The 24560-nt window shown below is 48.2% G+C and overlaps 1 protein-coding gene across 3 annotated transcripts; it reads left to right on the top strand.

Annotated features, from left to right (window-relative positions):
* On the top strand, positions 1-23214 carry POLD3 (DNA polymerase delta 3, accessory subunit). 3 transcript variants are annotated; one of them, XM_064411205.1, is made up of 12 exons: positions 1-129; positions 1230-1285; positions 2553-2655; positions 4850-4889; positions 6256-6388; positions 8996-9245; positions 10462-10534; positions 12317-12479; positions 13746-13858; positions 18012-18109; positions 18194-18275; positions 21586-23214. In XM_064411205.1, the coding sequence occupies exons 1-12, from the start codon at positions 67-69 to the stop codon at positions 21789-21791; spliced, it is 1380 nt and encodes a 459-aa protein (XP_064267275.1). In that variant the 5' UTR covers positions 1-66; the 3' UTR covers positions 21792-23214. The 3 variants fall into 3 exon arrangements, with proteins under 3 accessions (XP_064267275.1, XP_064267276.1, XP_064267277.1); XM_064411206.1 differs by having other exon boundaries at positions 18015-18109; XM_064411207.1 differs by lacking the exon at positions 1-129 and adding an exon at positions 547-623.
* Positions 23215-24560: the final 1346 nt, after the last annotated feature.

Below are 24560 nucleotides of genomic sequence, written 5' to 3' on the forward strand. Positions count from 1 at the left end.
TTGCCATGGCGGCGGCGCGCGCGCGGCGCTGAGGCGCGGGGCGGGAAGCGCGGGCCCGGCGCGGCCATGGCGGCGGACGAGCTGTACCTGGAGAACATCGACGAGTTCGTCACCGACCACAACCGCGTGGTGAGCGCCGCGGGGCCGCCCCGCGCCCGCTACCGCCGCCCCTGCCCGCTCCTGCCGCCCCCGCGGCCTCCCCTGCCCCGCTGCCTCCTCCCGCCGCCCCTTGCTCTCCCTTCCGCTGCCCCTTCCCTTTCCTCCTCCTCCTCCTTCTCTCTTCTTCCCCTTTCCTTCTCCTCCTTCCCCTTTCCTTCTCCTCCTTCTCCTTTCCTTCTCTCCTTCCCCTTCTCTCCTTCCCCATTCCTTCTCTCTTCCCCCTTTCCTTCTCCCCTCCTTCATCTCCTCTTCCTCCCCCTTTTCCCCCTTTCACGTTCTCCCTTCCCTACTTTCTCTCCCTTTCCCCCCTTTTTTTCCCCTTCCTCTTCCTTTTCCCTTCCTTCTTCCTGTTCCTCCCGCTTCCCTCTCCCTTCTCCCCTCTCTTCCTCCTCCTCCGTTTTCCCTCCTCTCTTCCCCAATTCCTTAACTGTTTTGAAGGCAGTTCAGAAAGTTTTCTGCGGGGGGTCTGCTCCTTCCCAAGTTTGTTTCAAAGGGTTTTTTTTTTTTTGGAAATGAAATGAATCAAATGAAAAATGAAATGATGAAATGAAATGAAATGAAATGAAATGAAATGAAATGGAATGGAGTGGGTTTTGCCTAGGAGATGGTGGGGCGGGGTTGGAGTGACAGGTCTGACAGTGTGAACATTCCCAGCCCGGGGCTTTGTCGCTTGTTCCAGGAGCAGTGCAGACCCAGGAGACCCCAGCTGCTGTGTTTGCAGCCAGAGCCCGGGCTGGCTGGGAGGGCAGGGCAGGAGCAGTGCCAGGGATGAGCCTGCCCCAGTGGCAGGGCAGGGCAGGGATCCCAGCCCCAACTCCTGCGGCGTGGCACGGTGTGCAGCTGGAGACCCCCGTGTGCCCGGGCCGGGCAGGGGCAGAAATCCCCCACACCTTCTGGGACAGCTCTCGGGATTCACACTGCTCCCTGAGGCACGCGTGTCCATGTGGGTTTCCTGGAAGGGAGGGCAGCGTCCGAGGAGTTCCATGGGCCAGCGAGCCAAGGAGGGGAGGTGTGTGGCACTGAGAGGCCAAGGTTTCCTTACTGAAATTGGGGTTTTTGGGTTTTTCCAGGTGACCTACAAATGGCTGAGCTACACCCTGGGCGTGCACGTGAACCAGGCTAAACAGTAGGTGTCCCTGCCTCCCCCAGAGCCCGCCCAGTTCCTGCCGCTTCCATCCTCATTCCTGTTCCCACCCCCTTACAACGATTCCCCTGGAAAAAGGAGCAGCCCTGGCTGTGTCCTGGGGCACAGGCATCCCTGCCAGCCCACCGGGCACTCCCCAGCTCCTCCCTCGGGGCTTGCAGGGGTGCCTTGCTGCTCAAGGGGCTTTGGAACAACCTCCTGTGTGCTGGTCAGTCTGTTTTGTACTAAAAATACATTATTATATGTATCATTGTACATATTACATATAATATACATACTATTTATACATAATATAATATAACATAACATAACATAATATAATATAATATAATATAATATAATATAATATAATATAATATAATATAATATAATTAATATAATATAGATTATAGATATAATATATCTGTGTAATATATATTATTTTATATTATGTGTATTATGTATCATTATATGTACTATATGCTATTAAATGTATTTTATTAATACATTATTACATAGATTATATATAATATATGTATTATATACTCTATATAATTACATATTATATATGTGATATATCTATGTAATATATTATATATTATATGTATTATTGCATATTATTATATGTATTATATACTATTAAATGTATTTTTATACTAAAATACATAATATGTATTATTATACATATTATATATATAGTACATATATATACATTATATATGATATGATATAATATAATATAATATAATATAATATAATATATTATTATTCTAATTATATAATTAGAATTATATTAATTATTATATTATATTATATTATATTATATTATATTATATTATATTATGTTATATTATATTGCGTTATATTACATTATATTATATTATATTATTATAATTATATAATTAGAATTATATTAATTATTATTATATTATATTATATTTTATTATATTTTATTATATTTTATTATATTTTATTATATTTTATTATATTATATTATATTATTATATGTGTTATATACTGTTACATGTGTTTGCCCTTTGGTTTCTGTAGTTGTTGGACTGGGATCCTCCACAGTGGTGGAGGAGCAGGGGTCTCAGAAAATGAACCCTGAGGAAATGGAATGACTCCTGGGGAGATGGTGTGCCTGTGTGGCAGTGTCCTGAGGAAATAAATGACTCCTGGGGAGATGGTGTGCCTGTGTGGCAGGTGTTCCCCCCCGGCAGGGCTGCAGGCTCTCTCCCGCCTGGCTGACCCTGTTTCCTTTGTGCAGGATGCTCTATGACTACGTGGAGAGGAAGCGCCGGGAGAACTCGGGAGCGCAGCTCCACGTCACCTACCTGGTAGCAGGAAACCTCCTCCAGAATGGACACGTTGTGAGTGCTTCCCTTCTCCCGGGGCTCTGGCTGGGAGCCTTTCTGCTGCTGTCTGCTGTCTCCTGCTGTGGCCCTGGGGTCAAGGCTGCACTGGCTCTGCAGCAGGAGCTGCCAGCGCTCCTGCACAGGGACAGGAGAAGGCTCAGGGGGTGTCCCAGCAGCAGCAGGGATCAGTTGGCCATGCTTTGGGAACACAGAGCTGGATAACACTCCAGGGCTCCTCGCTGACTCTCTCAGATCCTGTCACCACTCACCTCCATCCCCTCGCTGCTGTTGGGCAGCAAAGACCACCAAACCTTGGAGGGGCCCTCCTGGGATCAGCTTATCCACCTGCCAGGGTCTGCTGTGGCCTGGAAGAGCCTGAGGGGTGCTGGAGGGACAGCTCATCTAGCAGGGAATAATAGCAAACACAGCAGCACACCTACAGCTGGAGTTGTCAATTAAACCAGCTTTCTAGTCCTGCTGAACAAAACAAACATGAATTTATTAACAGCATTTTATATTTAAAGTGCCTCAGCTGATTAAGCAAAGGAATTGCTGCTTAATGCATTTAACCTGTCAGATTTTCAGGAATGTCAGCTAAAACTTCAGGCAGATACACCAGAGGTTTTTAAAAGAAAATGGGAAAATTCAGTGTCTGCTCCCCTTTGCCCATAAATTTAAGAGCCAAACACTAAATGCTTTGACATCCTATTAAGTGATTTTAAATACCTATTACAATATTACAGTACATTACAAATATCTATTACAATATGATCCCATTTTACCCCCATTTCTTTTGGAAACAACAAATCTTTTGGCCCCCTGGCCAGGGGAGTGCCAACATGTACTGTTATATTTAATGTACAGGTGACTTCTGACATAGGAACAAATAATTATTTGTTTACTCTGTCTTAGCAGCTTGTGCATTTTTAAAATAAGATCACAGCGTCACTGGATGGTTTGGGTTGGGAAGGACTTTAAAGCTCATGTCATTCCAGTCCCTTGGCACAGGCAGGGAATCTTCCACCAAGGGAAGCAATATGAAGGTGACTTTTGTCCCCCATTATTTTAAAATCTGCTGGGAGCCCTGCACTGCTGGGACAGCCCTGCACAGCTGGGAGAGCCCTGCACTGCTGCCTGCTGGCAGTAGGTGTAGCCGGAATGCTGCGGATGCAGCTGCAGCACTCCTACAGGGAGAGCCATGGAAATCCCTCTGGAGTGCTCCTCCTTAACACTGCACACTCTTTCCCTGCTGCTTTCTGCACTCAGGGGCCAAGGCTGCTAATCTTTGGTTATTCTCTTACCTGCCTGTGTTCTTTCTTTTCACTTGCTCTTTTGCTGCCTAATTAAAGCAACTTTTTAATCCTGCTGAACAAATAAACATAAATTAATTTACACTGTTCTATATTTAAAGTGCCTCAGCTTATTAAGCAAAGGAATTGCTGCTTAATTAATTTAGCTTCTCAAGTTTTTCAAGAATGTCAGCTAAAACTTCAGGCAGATACCCCAGAGGTTTTTAAAAGAAAATGGGAAATTCAGTGTCTGCTCCCCTTTTCCCACAAATTTAAGAACCAAACACTAAATGCCTTTGACATCCCACTAAGTGTTTTTAAATACCTATTACAATATATTACAAATATCTCTTGCAATATGATCCAGTCTTGTTTTAGGAATTGTAAATCTCAGGGTGTCCTGGCTTTTGTTTGTAGATTGGAAAAAAAAACCCACCCACAAACCTTTTTTTTGTTCTCCTAAATAATAAACTGGTTCACAAGCATGGAATATTGTCTTTTAATCCTCAAATCTGCCTGAAATGGAAGGTGATTATTTATTGCATTAGTTTTGTATAATGGGATGTGTTTAACTAAAGCTGCACAGGCAGTGTCATGTTTATAGCCTGAATTTAACAGGATTTTCCCTGATTTCAGACAGGTCCATGGTATCTGTTTAACACAGAATTAGTGGTGGGGTTTTCAGTCTGTCTCTCTGGATCCTCCCAGTATCAACCACAGCCTATTAAATGTCCTGGAGCAGGTATAGACCTTAAAGACTGGCCAGAGAGCACATTTCAGAGCTTTAAAAACTGATGAGTGTTTAAAGGCGCTGGCAGTGTTCTGTGCTACAATAATCATTAGACTTTCTTGTTTAATAACTGAAAATAGCAGTCTTGCATACAGCCTCAGGTTTTAAGATTGTATTTCTTTTTTTCCAGTGCCACAAGGTCGCAGTAGTGAGGGAGGATAAACTGGAAGGTAAGCAGGCTGGGAAAGCCGTGTGGCTTTAACTTTTTTCTTTGAAAGAACAGCAAAATGAGCAAAGCTCAGAACTTGCCATCTGCACGTAAATGCCCAGCCAGGCTCTTGGGGTCAGGTGTGTACTTTTTGTACCAGCTGTTTCTCAGAATTTGGAGTATATGAGCCAGCAGCTGAATACATTCAGGCTTGTGATTTGAGTCTGATTTTTTTTTTTTTTTTGGTCAGTGATTCTTTTCCACCTCCCTGCCACTGACAGCAGGGAGACAACAATACACCAGTCCTGTCCCAGAACAATTGGGAGCCTTCAGGCCCCCAGGAATGCTGAAACTGGTAATTCTGGGCATTGGTTCAATGCAGTTGCAGTCTTTGCTCCGAGTCCCATGGGTGTTAAAACCTTCTCATGCAACATTTACCTCACTTTTGTGAGTGAAAGGTGGAAAAACCCCCATTGCAACACTGTCTGTTGTCTCACCATCTTTCTGGTCCTGCTGATGAAATGTTACCCACAGAGCTGAAACGCGGCTGCAGGCTCTTCATCACTTTCAAATAACATCTTTGGCACTTGAGAGCACACTGTGGTATTTGTGACCTTAAAGATCTGAGCTAGTGACCTCACTTTGTTTGAAGGACTTGCGTTGTTGGAAATCTGAAGTGGATTTGTAGCTCGGGCTGTCCTCCTCTGAGTAGGAGATTGTCAGGCAGTGCAACTACTCTGTGTCATGTTTGTTGAGTTATGTGTGCTGTGTAACACTGTTTTGCTGTGGAGGAAAGGGTTGCTCATGGTTTTTGTATTGGAAGGCAGGCCAAAGGTATGACTTATATTTGGAAGAGGCTGAGATTTTTGATGGGAGTAGGGCTGCATAGTCTAGGCCTGGCCCCAAGAAATGATTACTGAGTGTATTTTTACAGTGCCTAGAAGCTCAGCCTCAGACCAGGACTCTGTGGAAAGAACAATATAAGCAATGAACAAAGAATTCCTGAAAGCCAGCCCTTGTCTCAAGGGGGTTGCAGTCTAAGTAGCATAAAAGAGATAAAGTTTTCATTCCAGCAGACAGAATGGTGGGAGTGACACTGTGGTGCTGGACACCAGCTTCCTTCTGCCTTAGCTAGGTACTCACTCAGCTATTCTGCATCCCAAGCACTGGCTGTTTTGAAGGTAAACACAGAGAGATCCCTCGTAAGGCAGATGTGCAAGAACCAAGAGTGTGTAGTGGAAAACGTGACAGGCTTGTGGGGTTTGCTCCTTGAATTCCTCATTAGTGAGCATTGGGAGGAGGTGTGGTTGGACCTTTTTATAGTCATGTTTGGCTGTCAATCTTTCTGGGTGTGCTAACAGAGGGCTTTTTTTTCCCTTTTTCCCCAGCAATGAAGTCCAAGCTGTCCACAATTGCCAGTGTGCACGTGTACAGCATTCAGAAGGCCCTGCTCAAGGACAGCTCCCCCCTCTACAACACCGACTACGACATCGTCAAAGCAAACCTGCAGCACTGCAGCAAGTGAGTCCTGCCTCCCTTTGCCTTCTGGAGCACTTCCAGACTCCACTGCTTACCAGATAGGCCTGGGCTTTTAGAAAGCTAGGAAAAGATAGCCTCAAAGTCCTGCCAGAGCAGTGCCCAAAGAGCACATTGTGTGGTTGTTGTGTAAACTGAGCTCACGGTTGGTTCACTTGGTCCTTACTCTGACAAGGAGACTGTTCCAGTACCTTGCTTGTCTGATGGCTGGAAACATTTCTCTCTTTCCCAGGCCACACTTAATCATGATCATTTTAATACAGTTCTCAGCCACACAGGAAGAGAAAATCGAAACAGGCTGATAAAACCATGAAGGTGTGCTCAGCAAAGCGTTTACAGGAGTTTGCTTTCTGTTTTGTGAAACTGTTCTCATCTTCTGGACTTGTCCAGTCCTCTGAAGATGTCTCACAGGAACTCCTTCTCCAGGAGCTGGGCTTTGCTCTGTGTGGGTTCATTGCAGCTCCAAGGAGGCTGTGGTCTCTGAGACGTAGGAGAAGCACACAGGACACTCCAGGCAGCACCAGTGTCCTTGCTGGGGGAGCTGGAGAAGAGCTGGGAGGGATGCAGTGCCCTGGAGTCACTGCTCCCTCCTGGGCAGCGCCTGGCAGCTGCAGCTTCTCACTTGTGTGTTGTTCCCACCAGGACAGCTTCAGCTTGAAGTCATGGGGCTGCACGCTGCCATGACCAATCTGGTTTACAGGGGGATGCCTGAAGGGTGTGTCATAGGAGGAGTGTAGAATCCGAGAGGAGAAATGTGGTTGTATCCAAAGTGTTGACAGGAGAGTGGCCACTTCAGTGGAGCCACGTGCCCTGGGTGTGGCTGCTGCTGCCACTCTCTTCACTCTTAGGCATCTCAGCCTTAGGGATGCTTGTATCCTTTGAGATTTAAACATCCAGAAGGTTCAGATAATCCAGGTTCTGACACAGCTGCCTGTAAATCCAGCTTTGAAGCAGGATTTCCCAAGGAAACTAGGAAAAATTGCACCTTCTTAATTTGTGACCTGGCTGAAGTACATACAAATTGATCCCATTTCCCCTCTCCTGCCATCTGCATGGATTGTCTGTGACACTTGGGAGAAGATTCCTGCAGAACCTGCAAAAGCCAGAGGTTTAATTAGGTGAGGTTTGTAGCAAACAGAACCTCCCTGCCTGTCCAGGTATTTCACAGCTCTGGGACAAGGATCTTTGTTCTCTTCTGGGTTTCTGTGAGACCTGCTTTGCAGTGGAGACAGTGGAGGTGGTTGGGTGTGCTAACTGATACCAGTATCTGGATTTAATGCCTGTTGCCAGTTTTCCAAACAGAAGCAGCTCCTTGTTTGCAGAGCATAATCCAACAATTGCCTATTTTTTCAGTGGTTATTTAGTGATTTATGGGTCAAGCCTATAAAGGTATAGTCACACAGCAGCATCAAGGCAAGCTGACTTGGAAACAGGGGAAGGTTAGCTGAGCTCTGCTGCACAGTCAACATAACCATTGACAATATTATTTGTGACAATATTATGTATTGGAGGGCTGGTGGTGTTTAGAGTAGGAGCTCACGCTGCCCTGAGAGCTGTATTAACCATGTTAAAAACAGATTGAAAGTATAAAGGAGAGTAGGATTATTTTTCTTCAATGTCTGTTTTCCTTCCTTTAAAGGTTTGAATGTCAGAGGTTGCTGCTGCAGCCTGGGAATGCTGTGGAGATGGTGTTGTTTTGTTAATACAGATCCTGATGGGAGTAGAAGTGGACTGTGCACGTGAGCAGCTAATGCTGAGGCACAGAAATGAACTGGCAGAAGGCTGCTTTATTTCTTAGGCAAATAAAAATATGCTGTGTAATTCAGTGGGCTGGGAGGCGTGAGCTGGGCTCTTTTGTGGCATTTCTGTGGGAAATCTGGAAAGCGTCGCCTGTGATTTGCACAGTGGGGAGCAGAGTTCAGCTATTTTTGGGAACTGCTATTCCTGACTGTCAGTGAGTTGTGCTGTAGCTGTGAGCACGTCATTTAGTTCTTGTGTCTCCATATCCCCAAACAATCAAGTTTCAGACCATTGTAAACCAAGCTGCCACTCGCTCTCAGGGATTACTTGGAAATGACTTTGTGTAGTTCAATCGGAATGTCGTGGATATTTTCTGAGCCATTTCAATTGTTCAGTTTCAGCTGGGACTTGCCTACCTGTCTGAGTGGGGCTGCTTGTTGCAGCAGCTGTGGGCTTTGTCAGAGCATCAGAAAGCTGTAAACGTTTTAGATCCTCACTCAGCCATACAACTTCTGCCACAGGCTTTAGAGAGCGTAGCCCATTTAGGAATAAAATGCAGCCTGCTCCTTGTCCAGCCTGGGTGTGGAGAAGGCCTTTACCCCCAGGAAAGCTGCACAGCTTGTTTGACATGTGAACACTGTGGCTCTTGCTGACAGGTTCAGCTGATCTTTTCATCAGAGGGCTCTTGCTCTGTGCCAGCCTTTCTTTCTTGTCCCTTGCACAGATTAAATTGCTCCTTTTTCCATAACAGGAGAAGGCAGGCCCGGAGGAGCGCCGGCGCTGCAGCAGGGGGCAGGGCGAGGTGAGCCCCCAGAGCTGAGAGGGCTAATGGGATTTTCACTCCCCACACAGGTTCAGTGCCATCCACTGCGCTGCCGCCGTGCCCCGGACGCCGCCCGACACTCCCCGCGCGCCGCCGCCCGCGCAGAGCCCCCCGCGGCACAGGGACCCCGAGGCCACCGTCAATGGCCACGGGCCCCGCGCTGCCAAGGCCCCCCCGCAGCAGCAGAAGGGCATCATGGGCATGTTTGCAGCCAAAGCAGCGGCCAAAGCCCAGGACACAGCCAAGGAGGCCAAGGCAGAGGCCAAGGAGGCCCCCGGCGTAAGTGACCTCAGCCCCTCGGTTCCTGGCTCTAAGATCCGCTCCCACACCGCCTCAGGGAGCTCAGCCACCCCCTGCACTGCTCCTCCTGCCAAGCCCACCTCCCACTGGGAGCGCTCAGGGATCCTTCGGAAGTGTGTGCAGTCACCTGGGGCAAAAACCCCTCGTGCCACACTCTGGATCTCTCCACAAAGGTTTATTTGCCGTAGCTCTGACGTTCCCCAATGAGCGGGATCTCGGGCAAGTGTAAACCAGCATAGCTGCCTTATGGAGACAACTGCTCTGCTGTCTCCAGCTATCCCAATGTACACACCAGCTGAGGATCTTGCTCCCTCCATTGTGCTTAAAAGGATTTGTTTTGAGCAATAAGTGAAACATGAGAAGCCCAGGTCTTAAAAGTATCAAGGTGTTTAAACTTGGTGGGTGAGGGAAGTTTCGGAGCTTGACCTGTGCAAGACTAAATTGTTTATCTTCTGGACTGCTGTTTTTCCAGGGTAGGATTATGTTTTCATTTTAATTAGTATAATTGTTTTTAAAGTGATGTGGCCAGAAAAAATGGGTGTTAAAATGGTAACACTCCCTGTGGATGGTTTGGCCTTTTTGTAACAGCTGAGAACGTTTGGGTTCCTTTCTCTGATTTTTATAGAGAGTTTAGAACTGGGGAAGTGTGCAGTGTTTTGGGAACTTTAGTGTGTGTTTGCCTTTTATCTGCATGAAAAGAAGTTGGATTAGGAGGCTGCACTTTCTTAGGTGGTGTGGGTGTGATTTCTCACTGTGGTGGTTGCACTGGTGCAACAGAGCAGTGATACTTCCTTGCAAACAGCCTAGGTGCCAGAGGAGCTGGATAAACCTTCCTGGTTTTGCCAATCTGTTCTTTCCTCTGCTGGCTGCTGTGAACTGAGGCACTGATGGTTTGCAAACAGAGCAGTTCTTTGCTGGGAGCTGACCCTAGTCCCAAGCATTATTTCAGTAATGGAATGTGCCCCAAGTTGGATCCGAAGGCCTGGCTGAGGAGTCCTTAGGAACTTACTCTGGCCCCTTTGATGCACGTGGTGTCCAATGAGTATTTTCAAATTCTCCAAAACAGAGAATTTGCTACATCTGCTAAAATCTAAGGCAGTGGGAACAAATCTGTTATTTTGCTTGTCCAGAAGCAGTGCTGTGCACCTTGAGGGCTGGGAGCAATTCCTGTGCTTATTCCTCTCTTTGCTTCCAGGTGTCTGCAGCAAGCAGCAAGCCACCAACAAAGAACAGCATCATGAACAACTTCTTTGGAAAAGCTGCTATGAGTAAGTGCTTTTCTGTTTTCAGAGGTCATCATGGTCAAATAACAGCCTGTAGTAGTTAAAAAAAAAAACAAACCTGAGGATTATTTGAAGTATCTTTTTTTTTTAATGATACTTTATTTAAGCTGGGTAGAAATGTAAAAATATTCAGTAGAATCAAGTGTTTTTTACTAGAGCCATGATGAGAGGCATACAGAAAGGAGTAGAGGTCTTCCCATCCCCACTCTACCAAACTCATTGGGTTTTCTTTATATCCCTTCTTTCCTAATAGTTTTCCACACTTTCTTCTGCTCTTTTGCACTCAAAGGGGTTAATGTTTTAGCACACAACTTTTAAAGCAAAAATTAAGAGTTTTCAGTGGAATTTTTCAGACAAAAAGCTTGCTGGAGGGAGATCAATTAAAATGACATATTTGAGCAGACTAACCCAGGAAGGATTTTTAGTGCAGAAGAAATCTGATTTAAAGTGAGTTCTCCTGGCTGGAAGACCAGCTATTGGTGAGATGTTTGCCAAAATCTGTTTTGAGGGCATGTTAATGGTGCTTGCTTTTCATCACACAGCACTGAGGAGCCCATTGTTAGTTTGAGGGTTAATTTCTTTCCTAAAAACTGAAGGACTGATACATGGAGAATAAAAATGAGGGCTGGCCTCTCTCTTTGAGCAGAGGTTTGGACTAGGTGGCCTCTGCAGGTCCCTTCTGAATTACCCTAGTCAAAAGAAACTGTGATGAAGCTTTTAAATACTGGAATATTGGAAAAGGACTGTGGGACCTCCTTCAAAGATTCCCTTATAGCAGTGAGTACAGGCTTCAAAGAGGAATTTTGGGAGAGAGTAAACAGCAGAGTTCACTTCTAACAGACATCTGTCAGAGCTTGCAGGGGACAGTTCCAGCACTGAGCAGATGAGGCACAGCCCTGCTGGGACTCTTTGAGTCCCTGTTTTGGTGAGACTGGGGGAGCTGAGGACACTCTCTGCCTAAAGACAATCACTACAATTAACTGGGGCACATTCTAAAGGTCTGAGAAGAGTCCTGGACCAAAGCTCATGTGCTGAAAACCCAAAGAGGCATAGTAAAGGTGACCCAGTGGTGATGGGGAAGGCTTTGGGGATGCATTTCCAGAATTCCCAAAGGGGTTCCCTTCTCTGCTGAGTCCTGTCAGGGAGCACACTGAGGAAACCTGTGAGGTGGCTGCAGAGAAGGAGCAAACTGAGCAGAACTGGAAATGATTATGTGCATGAACAGAGGGTGGGATTGCAGGAGAAAGATTTATTCCCTACGTGCATGTCTCTCCTGGCTTCAAAGGTTCCACCACTGCCAGAAAGTCCTGAGTTAACAGCACTGGGGTCCTTGGGCTTTCTGCTGTTGGTCATAAATTAGAGAGCTGTCGTTCCAGTGCTGTTTGCCCTTGCCCAGGGAAGCAGCCAGCCTGTTTTCCCAGCACTCCCAGAAAGGCACTGGCACCATGTTGTGGCCCTCCCAGCAGCCTCTGACCCCACTGGTGATCTCCTGCCACTGCCTCCCAGTCCTCTTCCAGAGAGTTTTAACTGCTGCAGCACACATGGTGGCTTGACATCAGGAGCAGCAGAACCATGGAAAATCACCTAGAAATTGAAGCATGCCCTTCTTTTTCCCATGTCTGACACAGCTTGGCCAGTCTAGATCCCTAAGTACACGATGGGTAGTGTTGTCTGTAATCTTGGTGCACAGAGCTAGCCAGCTGCTTTGTAAGTTGTCACTCAGACTGAATGCCCAGTGTTTGTTCTTTTTGAATGGTTTATTCACAGATAAACTCAAAGCCAACTCTGTGCCTGAGCAGCCAAAGGAGGAGAAAGAAGTAGTGAAGCCTTCAGCTGCTGCAGCAGAACCAAAGTCATCTCCTAATACTGTAGCAGAGAAACCTGGGAAGAAAACAGAGTCAGTCAGAATTCAGCAAAAGGACAAGAAAAGGTGGGTCATGCCTTCAGGGTCCCTGTGAACCTGCTTGGGGACAGCCTGCGTGGAGCTGGCTGGTCATACACTGCTGGCTCACCTCCTGTTTCCATCTACTAAAGTGTGTTAAACCTGACTAAAATGGTCTGTCAGGATTTTTTCCTGGTGTTTCTTTTCCATTTGCTGCTGTAGGTGCCTCAGGGCCGTGGGTGCCATTGCATATGGGAAGGGAGAGGGCCCAGGTTGTCCTCAGTGGGAGGGGATGGCTGTCCACAAGACAGCCTCCCACTGTGAGCAGCCTGGGAGAGACCCTGCAGGCAGTGGGGAGGGCTGGCAGGAGCACCTGTCCTGCAGGGAAGGTGGGATATTCCCAAGCCTGTATGTACACAACTTGCAGCACAAAGTTGTGCTTGTTGATCTCCATAGCTCATGTAGGGCTGCTTTCAATGCCACTGGTTTACTTTGGGCTGAGGCTCCAAGTTAATTTTAAGTTCAGCCCTTTGTGTTTAATCCAACCCAAACTGACAGAGACAAAGAATCACTACAGGCTGATGGCTCTCTGGTGGCCTATGAGTAATTAATTGGTGGTCTCAATCCATGTCTAACTGGGTAGGTAAGCACACCACCCAGCCCACCATCGCAGCTAGCTCTAACTGCTTGTCTTATTGATAGTCTTGTCCAAGGAGCCAAGGGCCTGGAGGTGTTGGCAGCCTGGAGTTGGGAAGGCCACTTGGGCTGTCCCAGCTCTTTGAGGATACGTGGGCCTTTAGCCTCCAGGCTTGTTCGTCTGACACGTCTCGCCAGCATTAAAAAGAAAGAAGCTATTTTATTTTTCCAGTAGTCTTTAAAAATGGCTCCAGGATTCTGAGACACTACCTCATAGTCAGTCAGTGGCAAGCAGTCTGTCAAAAGAGCTTCTGAGTGATGCTTTTGGGGACACTGGGAGCCTGAGCTAAAGAGACAAGATCAGAAGTAGGCTCTTGCCAGGCTGCCGTGGCCAGGCGAGGTGAGGTACTGGGCTGAACTGCAGAGGGGCTAAAGAAATCCTCCTTGTTTTGGAGAGCTGCATGTGGGGAAGTTTGAGAGGCCTGGAAGTGCTGGTGCACCTCTGCCTGGTTGTGCAGTCAGTGTACAGGTCAGAGCATGCGATGCTCAGGATTTTAAGGGGCATTTGATTTCCTTCCATGAGGAATGTGCTTGTCCAGGTGCACGTGATGCTTTCATGCACACATGAGAGACAATGGGTGTTCATTCCCTTTCTTTTCCCTGTACTTTCTGTGGCAGTAAAACGAAGAGAGCGGATAGGTCAGATGACGAGGAAGAAAGAGATCCCGAAAATGTCAAGAAAAAGAGGAAGCGAATCAAACAGCTCGTGTCTGACAGCAGTGATGAGGAAGGTAAGATCTGTAAACAACCAGGCATGTAGGTCAGGGTTCTGATTTCCAAAACATTACTCTCCAAATCTGTTGGTCAGTGATTGAGGGAATAGTTTAAAGGACTAAAGACCGTGGAAATGGCTGTAGCCTGAGCTTTCTGTTTATCTTTGTGCTGCAAGCACTTGGGCATGGAGTTGAGATGTCTCAAAACAAGGATTCAGTCTTTGTTTAAGCTTAGCTCAGACCTGGCTGTCTCCTCACCAGTGTGCTGCCAGTGCCCCTGACAGTGGGAAGGAGGTTCCCAAATCTCTTGTGAAAGATAGCGCGCCTTCCAGAGCCATAGGGCTGGCCAGAGCCAGTTCATGTGGGGAGGGAACACTCACAAGTGGCCTCCCTCTCCTCACAGGGTCATTTTTAGTATCTTTATTCTGTCTGTTCATAGAAAGGGTTTGGAAGACAGTGTTGGAAGCAAGACATCCAAAAAGAAAAGGGATGATAGGGAAGTTGGAGGCAAAGCAGTTGAGCCGTATCCCACGCGACTCTGCGTCTCCTCAGTGGTGTGACAGGAGTGGGGTGCCCAGAACATTGCAAGATTTGGGCTCGTAATGAGGAACAGCAGGGCTGGATCCCAAAGAATTTGGATAATCGAGGTGACAAATGCCGTTCAATGTAGATAACTGGGAAATAAATTGGAATGGAGCTCGGGAGTATGCGCTAAATGGAACAGTCATCCAGCAAGCTGCTCAGGAAAAGAACTTGGGGATCGTTACGGACAATTATGGAGTAATTGAAACCACCAGCTTGGTGTAGAGCTCCAGTCAAAGAAGGTGAAACAGCAAGTGGGGTGTGCTGGTGAGGGGGTGGAATCCCTCGGGGGAGCCAGAGCTGATTCCTCATTTAGTGTGGCTGGCACATGGCAACAACCAGGACATCAGGGAAATCTGCAGTGCCAGGGAGAGGTGGCTGCTGTTGGTATCTGTGCAGTATCCATGCCCCTCTAGGCCTGTTTCCATAGTTTCCCTGCTGCCCACATAATTGCAAATGATCTTTGTCATTTGTCTTTCTCATCAGGTATGTGTCACTCCTTAGACTATTCCACAGGATGATAAATCTCTCAGGAAGCTGTTCTTTGTGATCAGCCTTAATTCCATCACATTCCAGCATGAAGCTCCTTGTTTGGCTATAAAATATATATATACATATATGCCCACACTCTTTGGTATTTATTTCTTTGAATGTTTTTCTTTCCATTTCCTCATCACTCCCCTACTGACAAGCTGAGTTGTTTAGCTCTGAGGAGGGAATTTTGAAATCAGCCCATCCTTGCTTGGCTGGAATCTCTGAGCTCATCCACATCCTGTGAGCTCAGGCAGGAGTTTGGAATGTTAGAACTCTCTGGTCTCCTATGGGACACCTGTGTGACCTCAGCACATGTTTAACAATTGACGGGTTTGAGTGGGATGCCTCCTGGTCTCATTTATTTTCATTCTCTTTAGTGACCAGGGATAGAACCTGAGGGAATGGCTGGAGCTGTGTCAGGGCAGGTTTAGGTTGGATTAGGGAAAAGTTCTTCCCTGAAAGAGTGGTCAGGCGCTGGGGAGGTTTTTGTCACTGCTGTTGCTGCCCCTGCATCAGAACCCTCTTTGTTCTTCATTTCTTTGTGCTGTGCATTAGAATTGTAAATTTATGCAAATTACAGCACATATATACAAATTTGGATATCACTCAGTTTGCCCTTTGAAAAGAGAAAATGAGAATTGAGAGAACTCGGTCCTTTTGTCCTTCTGCTTGCCCTTCTAAATCCAACCAGATGAAAGAAGACAGATTTGAATTGTTTGGAATATTTTTAATGAGTCCAAACTGGTAATATTATATTGAGTACAGAAGTAGAAGACTGTGAGTTGGATGAAAAAAAAAGCAATAAAAAAAATACCTGTACAGCAGCTGAACTTGAAGAGCATCTATCCTTGGAAAGGTTGGAAACAGGTTTCTCCAGAGAGCAGGGGCAACTTGAATCAGCAGCATCAGTGAGCTAAAGGGGGCCTGGGGTGGCAGGCACACTTAGCAAGGTTTTGTGGGTGTGAAACTCAGCCTGCATGGCTGATGTGAAGCACTGATGGGCAATTCCATGTCAGACCAGGTCTTCTGCTTTGTTCTGTGTTAGTCTGCTCTTGATGTACTAAAAGTAGCCCTAAATAAGCTCTCCTTACAGCAGCAGCAGCACATTGTACCAAGCTGGAAACACACAGAGGGCATAAGGCACAATCCTCTCCATTTAAATGATTTTTCATTAAAAAGTTATATTGGTGTCAGGGTTCCTTAGTCACTGCAGGTTGTTTTGCTTCCAGTGCCAGAACAAACTCCGCAAGTGCTCCCACAGAGGACAGGAGGTTTGGCAGCTTCAGCTGTACCAACACAGGCAGCATTTCACAGTGTTGACAAGTGTTTTACAGCCACTTTGGAGGGTGATTTCAGTGGCACTGTGACCTACAAACTCCGTGGGTTTTGGAGAGCCACAGCAGAAGCACTAAAGCTTCTCACAGTTTTTCCAGGCAGGGTCAGAGCAAACCAAACAAAGCCAGGATTTACATCTTTGGTCCATCCAGTTGCCCAACTTGTATCTATTTCATGCAGCTGTTGCTGTTGAGCAAACTGTGGGCAGCAGCTAGTGGTTGACTCAGGAGTTATCACATGTCAGAGGGCTGTGTTGGCTAGAAGAGGATAATAAAGTAATAAAAGAGCTTGATAGTAGTCCTAAACACTCTGACGTGAGGAGAAGGTGCCTTTGCCTGCCTGCCAAAAGCTGGGGAAATTGTTTGAAGGAAGCTGAAAAAAGCCCAAATTTCCCCCAAGGGACCTAGTGGAGCTGGCACACTGACAATGCCTTCAGCAGCCCCTGCTTGAGCATGGCAGAGGCTTTTCACCAGGCTGGTTTTCAGCCCCCCTTTGCAAATATCCTCTGCCAAAGATACTTGCAAAGGGCAGAGGCCAGGCTGGGCAGTGCCAGTGCAGGTTTGGTGCTGGGCAGTGCCAGTGCAGGTTTGGTGCTGGGCGTGGCAGTGCAGGTTTGGTGCTGGGCAGTGTGTGGAGGCCTCAGCCCCCGGTGTCTGAGACTGGACAGACACAGAGCAGGAGCTGCCCGCAGCCCCCGGGCAGCGCAGCACCTCCAGCTGGAGCAGCGCTGCCACCCGGGGCAGGGTGAAAGCCCAGCGGTATTATCCCACTGTTTGCACTCCCAGCTCGTGGCTGGGAGGCCGAGTCCTGGCTGGGGGAATGTGATTTACTGCTGGGCCCTGGCAGCCCGGCGCTGTCTCCCTGGAGCCCTGGTAACCTGCAGTGCCAGCTCCTCGCACGGCCCCAGCCCCTCGGGACAGCTCCAGGTCCCGGCTCCGTGGTGGGACGAGGGCAGAGCTGCAGCCACATCCGTGTGAGGTGAAGCAATAGGTCACAGGAGCCGCGTGTTCCCAGCTCCCAGCACTCCCCGCAGCCCAGCGCTTGCGTGGCAGCCGTTCCCACTGGGATCTCCCGCAGCTCTGTCCCTGTGCCAGCCCCGCGGGAGCGTGACCCTGCCGCGCTCCTTGCTCTGCAGCCCTGCCTGTCTCACTTTGACGTGCCTGTGGAGGCTCCAGGGCTCGCCTTGCTCCCTGCAAATGTGTGAAGGTGTTCTTGACTGCTTTGATCAGTCTTGGCATTGAATGGAGCCCCGTGTCCCTATCCTTGAACCCAGAGGAGAGCGAGGAGATGAAACAGTGAGAGAGTCAGCTTCTGGTTTTTGTGGTGGTTTGGATTTTTGTGGGGCTTTTTTGAACTTTTTTTCAAATAAAAGTTTTAGGATGTGTGGTAGTGTACTGCACTCAATCCTTGGGTTAAGCTGATAGCATGGGTTGTTTGGGATGTGTAGCACCACCAGTGAAGCAACAACTGTTTTACCACACCCTGCCTCTTTTAATTTCTAAACAAATTACAGTCACTTTTTCTAACAAGTAAGTGAAATGTATAGCTAAAACCTGCCAGTTCCTGTGCCTGGTTTTAAAGTTTCCCTTGGTGGAACTGATTTTGTTGGCTTACCAAAAATCCCCAGGGCACTTCTCCCATCCTATCTCACTCTCCTTCCTTTGGGAACTGCAGTGTGTAGCATCAGACCCATGTGCCATCAAGGTGTTCTTCTTCTTAGCAGATGTCCCACCCTCTCCCACACCCGAGGAAGAGAGAGCTCCATCTCCACCACCTGAACCTGCTCTGAAAACTGAGCTGGAGCCTGCATCCACAGAGGTGAGAGCAGATCAGAGTGATTACCTGCTCCCAGGTAATGAGAAATGAGCCCCTGGTTTCTCACAGTGCTGCCATGTCCTCCAGGTGCCAGCTGGAGGGAGGAAGAGGAAGCGGAGGCGCGTGCTGAAATCCAAGATGTTTATTGATGAAGAGGAAGGCTGCATGGGTAAGACTGGCTGTGCCCTACATTCACTCACTGGAGCTCACTTTATTGGCCATTTAACAGGCCAGCCTCTCCCAGGATAGAAAGAGGTTCACAAAATCACTTAGTTATCCCACTTGGATCTCCTGCTCCCAGACTGAGGTAACTGAGCCTCTGGTGAAGGCCTGGGTAGGCAGTCAGAGCTGTAGCTGAATCCTTACCCCTTTTTGATTATTCACAGACCTTCAGTTATTTTCCCTTTTATCCTGCCATCATGATTACCACCTTCGTTCACTCTCCTCTCAAAGCTGCAAGCCTTTAAAAACAGTACAGAAAGAGGTTTAGGGTCTGGGATAAATTCTGGCTGAGATTACTTTGTTGTTTTTTTTTTTTTTTCCTTTGAGGATAAATCCAGAGCTGTGCACAACTTGATTATATGTTAAAGAAACATAGAGTATCCCAGATAAACAGTGGGGCTTAAATACTTCATAGGGTTTCTGTTTCTGATAAGGGTGGCTCTGCTTTCAGAAGGGAAGAAGTCCCTACAGAAGTCCTGAGAGCCAGAGTGGAGTATCAGTGGAATGTGTTTTCTGTAATGCTGTTGTCAGCAGGATTGTGTGGGATACCCTGGTTCCCCAGCCTGGCTGGGCAGAGGGGATGTCAGTGGAGCTCAGGCCGTGCTGGGGAAGATGTGGTGCTGTTGCACAGGTCTGTGCTGGTGCTGGCCACGGAGACACCCGGGCATTCCTGGCCCAGCTCCGGGGCTGCCTGGCCCAGACTCAGCCTGTGTCTGTTTGCACCTGTCTGCAGAGCTGCATCTTCTGTTTCCCATTAGCTTGGTGTGTCTCCTTCAGAGAAACACAGAGCTGTGGCTCTCAGCAGCTGGCTGCACTGGGGCTGAAATCCCAAGTACTGCTTTCTTGTCCAAGAATTGGACTTGCACAGAGTTATCGACAGCTTTGGCTGATTACCCTGTGGGGTGTTCTCCTCTCCCATCCCAGACAGAGCCATTGAAACACTTGGAAGGAAAATGGAACAAAATAGCGTTAGATGGGGAGCTGAGTTGTACAGACTCTGCATCCAGAGCACAGGAATGTCTCTTCTGGGTTCAGCTGGGAGTATTGCCTTTCTTTCTCTGCTCTTCACCCCCACAGTTTCACAGTCCCTTGGAAAATTCAGACTCCTGGTTTTACAGTTCATATCCCTTGTTCTGACAAGGGAATGCAAGGCCCTTGGGAGACAGATCCTGTGGGATGGAGCTGGATACTGAGGAACTGGCTGGGGAGGAGATGCTGCTTTCTCTACTACAAATCCTCCAGCCTGTTGTGCAGAGCTTGCTGTCTGGCTATTGTCCAGTTTCTCTTCTCCCTTCCATTCCACACCCTTTCCATGCACAGGCCTAATAATTCAAAGGCTAAATAACTTGGCTAATGTAAATTTTAGTTATTCTTTGAAATAGAGGGTTATTCCGCTCTCCCCGCTGTCTTTTTATTTTTAAACCAGCACTAGGTTTTAAGAGGTTTTAATCCTAACATTAGAATGAGGCTGTACTTTATATTTCTCCACAGTTTTAAGTTATGGTTTTCACAATAGCTGCAATAGCAAGGAATTGGTGTTAAAAAGCAAAAGTAATTTAGGGATTAGCCCTGAGGGAAATTGAGCAATTAAAGTGTGTGTGGAGTTAAGCACAAGAAACATTCCTAGGCATCAATAGAAATCCTTGGATTGAGGGCCTGCTCTTAGTCTGTAGTAAAGGGGAATTACTGAGGTTTAAGCTTGTGTGCTTCTACCTTGCACTTCCTAAAGCTTCAAAGGACACACATGGCCTTGGAGACTGAACATCCACATGTGCAGTGGAGGGAAATTTGTGTTACAGCATTTTAGAGCTCCCATCATTTGGGCCGCTCTGATTCAGGGAGTCTGGCTGTGAGTGGGGCATCAGGAGCTGCATTTGTGTACCCATAGGTGCTGCACTTACAGACTTCTGAGTTCAGCTGAGACTGCAGCCAACGAAAGCTGACCTGAGCTGTGTTGCTGCAATGGGAGGGGGTTAACTGCACGCTTCGGGAGCTCCCAGCAGTTCCTGACAGGCTGACAGCAGGAGAAGGGTTTTAGGTTCACCCAGTGGTCTGGGGAAGCTGCTCCCTGAGAAGCCTGCTGCCTCTGAAGGGAGATTGCTTGGTTTGCAGTCCCTGTCTGAGGTCCTGCTAGCGCTGCCCAGGAGGATTTCATAGCATTCCTCTTCCCAGCCCCTGGTGACGTAGGAAACCTTATTTAATTTGATGCATTAATACAAGTGAAAGCCAGTTTCCCAGAAGAAGGGAAGTTAAGACATCTGTTTAAAAGAATACAGTTGCTAAAGAAAAATGGCTTACTAGAAGAATCCCAGAGCACTGCTGGGAAAGCTGATATAACAACCTTTGCTGGGATCTGACGGTGGCTTTCATCAGTGGGGCTGACTCCAGTTTAATTTCCGTGAGCGTTGTTTTATATCCCTGGGCTTCCACCGCCGGACGCTGACAGCAGCGAGCTGGCAATCCCCTTCAGGCAGAGCCCCTGACTGCAGACAAGCTTTGGGCTGATGTTTATAAAGGCTTTCTTTGTATTGGCCCTGTTTGGCCACCTCTGTGGAAAGAGGCTGCCCCAAGGGTTTGTGCCCCTGGAGACGGGCGGCGTCTGCCTTGCTCTTCCCTATGTCCAATGTGCTGGTGGGAGCAGCTTGGGGATGTCTCCAGGTTGTCTTGCCTGCATTTCTGGAAAATCTGATTGCTTTGGCCCCTGTGGAAGTCGGACCAAGTCAGAGTGGTGGGGTTTAGCCATAAAGTAGATGTTCCATTGCCTAATGCCAAACTACTGATTCTGATCTCCTTCAGATTCATCACTTTCTGATGGCTGCTTGTCAGCCTTTGCCATATGAGTTAGAATCTCAGGATCACTGCGGTTGGAAAAGCCCTCTAAGGTCATTGACTCCAGCTGTTCCCCCTCACTGCCAAGGCAACACTGGCCCGTGTCCCCAAGTGCCACATGCACACGGCTTTTAAATCCCTGCAGAGATGAGGACTCCACCACTGCCCTGGGCAGCTGTGCCAGGGCTGGACAGCCCTTTTAGGGAAGGAGTTTTCCCTCACACCCGACCTAAACCTCCCTTGGCACAACTCAAGGTCATTTTCTACTGCTTAACTTTGGACTTAATTCCTGTGTCTCACATGTGCTCCCTCAACCCAAAGCGTTCCTTCCCAGGAGTGCAATGGGAATGCTGCAGTGGGGAGGTCTTTGGTGTAAAGATGGTTTAACCATCATCATCCTCTGCTCCCTTCCCTGTTCTTTCCACCAGTGACTGAGAAGGTTTACGAGAGCGAATCCTGCACGGACAGCGAGGATGAATTCCCCAAGCCCAAGGCACCAGCTCCACAAAAACAGCCCGTGCTGCCCACCAAGAGAGAACCAAAGGAAGAAAGGAAGAACCCAAAGAAAGGGGCAGCTCCTGCCAGCAGAGCCAACAAACAGATCTCCATCATGGGATTTTTCCAGAAGAAATGAACTGGCTCTATCTCCTCTTGGCAGCTTGGGAGTGTTGCTCCCTTTTTTCGTGTGGCTCTCTGCAAGCTGCTGCTGCTTGTGGGGCCAACATGCAACCCCTGGTTATGCAAGGTGTCCTGCTTACTGTGTAAGGAAGCCCTCTGGACTAGATTTTGTATCAGAGAAAAGTTTTTATTTGTTACTGCAATAATTTCAGTCATCTTCACTAGGCGCTGTGGGAGCTGCCAGCTAGAGGCAGCATCTAGAGGAACTCTTGAAAGGCTGTTAAATCTGTTCACATGAAATTGTATTTTTTTAATCACTCCTTTGGTGCTAAGTTAGGAGAGGAGTTGTGGTGTTTTCCTCCCCTCTTTGTACACCCCCAGCTCTTCAGATTGGTCCAGATGTTCACGTTGGGTAGCAGCAGTAATGTAGCAGGTCTTCAGGCACAGACACAAATATTGAACATCTGCTTCGGCTTTAGCTGAATGAAGTGTACTTCATTTTCCCCCTAAGACTGGTAAATAGTTTTTGCTCTGCCTTTCATAATCTTTTTTTGGACAAAGCAGTGCATATAAAATTCTCTTACTCTTTTCTTCCTTGAACATATCCTCCGTAACTTGCTCAGATGCCTAATTATAGACTGGGACACTGTTGGTGTTCTGTCTTTACAAAAACATCCTTGAGGCTTCCCACCCAATTGGCTCCGGAGTAACTGGGGGAAGGCTTTGCTGTGATTGGGAAAGAACTGGATCTTTAGCCTTGGAGGCCAGTGAGTCAGAAGGAAGGGTGATGAGAGGGCACTGCTGATAGCACCAGGCAGGTACCAGGGAACAGCACGTGCTGCATCTCAGGGTTTGGAAGTTTTGGGTTGCCTGAAGGGTTTTTTTACAGGCATAAACCAGAGAAGAGAAGAGTTTTTCCTTGGACATCTCATCATCTGCCTGCTGAAGGAAGAGTGCCACGGCACACGGTCCCGAGGAACCTGCTATGGGAGAGGAATAAAGCACAGCAATCCTGGTACCACAAAGGAGCTCTTGGTCTGGGCCTCCTGCTTGGCTGTGCTGAGGCTGACAGACAGATGTGAAAGATTTTCCAGAGGGCTGATGCTGAGCACTCCTGAAGCTTGGGCTGGTGAGTGCTCCCAGGCAGGGCTGGTGTCCTCAGTGGTTGGTGGAGAGGAGCTGCTGCAACCCAGCAAAACCCGTGCTGTGGCCTGGGAAGAGAATGATCAGCCTTATTCTGATTCAATGAAAAAGTTTAACTGTTGAGAGCAAAACCCAGCCTGCCATAGTGGTTCTGTTGTTCTTGGTAGAGTTGAGAGGGTATTTTTAAAGGCAGCGAGAAGTAACAAATCCCATTGAACACAGTTTTGGTTTGTTTTGGGGTTTTTTTTTTTATTTTTTTGTTTGTCCTTATTCATTAAATAATGTGTCAAATCCTGGTTTCCAAGGGTTGTGATATTTGACTGCGTGGAAGTCAAAGACATTTGCCTGGTGAAGTGGGTAAAGATTTCTTCCATCAAAACCAGGCTGGAAGCTTTCAACTGAGTGTTTTAGGGCATCTGAAACCTCAAAATACCAGGATTTGTACTGAGTTTGGACCCCTGGAGTGTCATTCCTGTGGCAGAGGGCCAGGACAGGGTGTCCTGGTGCTCCTGCTCCTCACCTCTGCCGTGGTCTCGCTGGAGCTGCGGCTCCACCCCGGCTCCTGTAACCAGATCGACGTCACACGGCACTTCCTCCGGAAAATGACTTAATGTCTGCAGGAGCAGGACCCGGGAGAACTTCAGACTTCCAAAAATCATGATCTCATACTCCCCACTCCACGGGCTGCCAGCCCCAGGGGGGCTTCAGGTCCCTGGATGCCGCCTTGGCCGAGAGTGGAGTGTCCCCAGGCGATGCCTGGGAGCAGGGATTGGGGCTGGAGAGAGGGAGAAGGATCTCTTGTGGGTAGGGGTCGCTCCTCTGGCACCCAGGGGCTGGAAGGGGTAAAAATGTCCGGGAGCCAGGCTCTGGCTCTTGGAACGTGGAGCACATCTCCCACCTTGGGACCTGGTACTGGTGGAGCTCAGGGTCCAAAGGCTCCTCCTGGACATGCAGAGATCTTTATACCTGTGTATGGGTCATTCATAGCTGGAGATCCAGTCCAGGGGCATCTGCTCTCCTCTTCCCCCTTCCCACCACATTTACACCCTCAGGAGAAGCAGTGGGAGAGGTTCATTCAATGAAGTGCAGTTTATAGTGTTTCCTCCCTCACAGCCTTATTTCAGGCAGAGGAATCGTCATCCTTGTTCTCCAGGTGCACTGAGGAGTTGCACTGTCAGACTCAGGGCTGGAGCTACTGCTGCACTGGGCTCTCCTTGGACAAGGTGCTTCCGAGCCAGCAGCCCCTGGGAAGCGCTGCTCCCAGGGATGCAAAAGCCCCATCCCTTCTTCTGGAGCCTGGTTTATAGCCCCCCTTCCACTGGGCAGGGCTGCTCGGTAAAAGCCCTTCCTGTCTGGACATCAGGCAGCATGGGGATGAGAGCCGGGGATCCCAGGAGGATCCCTGGGCTGGGCTGGGCAGGGCTGGGCAGGAGGGTGTCCCGGCAGCCTGCTGGGAATTGTTTTGCTCTCCGACAGGCGATGCCAGCCCGGCCGCAGACACGGGAGCGGGGAGCAGCAGGGCCTTATAAGGAAGCAAAATCCCTCGGTGGTTGTGAGGGACAGCGGGACCTGCCAGGACCTGCCAGGGCCGCGCCTCAGCGCCGGCACCGCAGAGCCCCCGAGCCCAGCATGGTGGGACAGC

The sequence above is a fragment of the Passer domesticus genome, chromosome 2, assembly GCF_036417665.1.
Source record: "Passer domesticus isolate bPasDom1 chromosome 2, bPasDom1.hap1, whole genome shotgun sequence".
Classification (NCBI taxonomy): Eukaryota; Metazoa; Chordata; class Aves; order Passeriformes; family Passeridae; genus Passer; species Passer domesticus.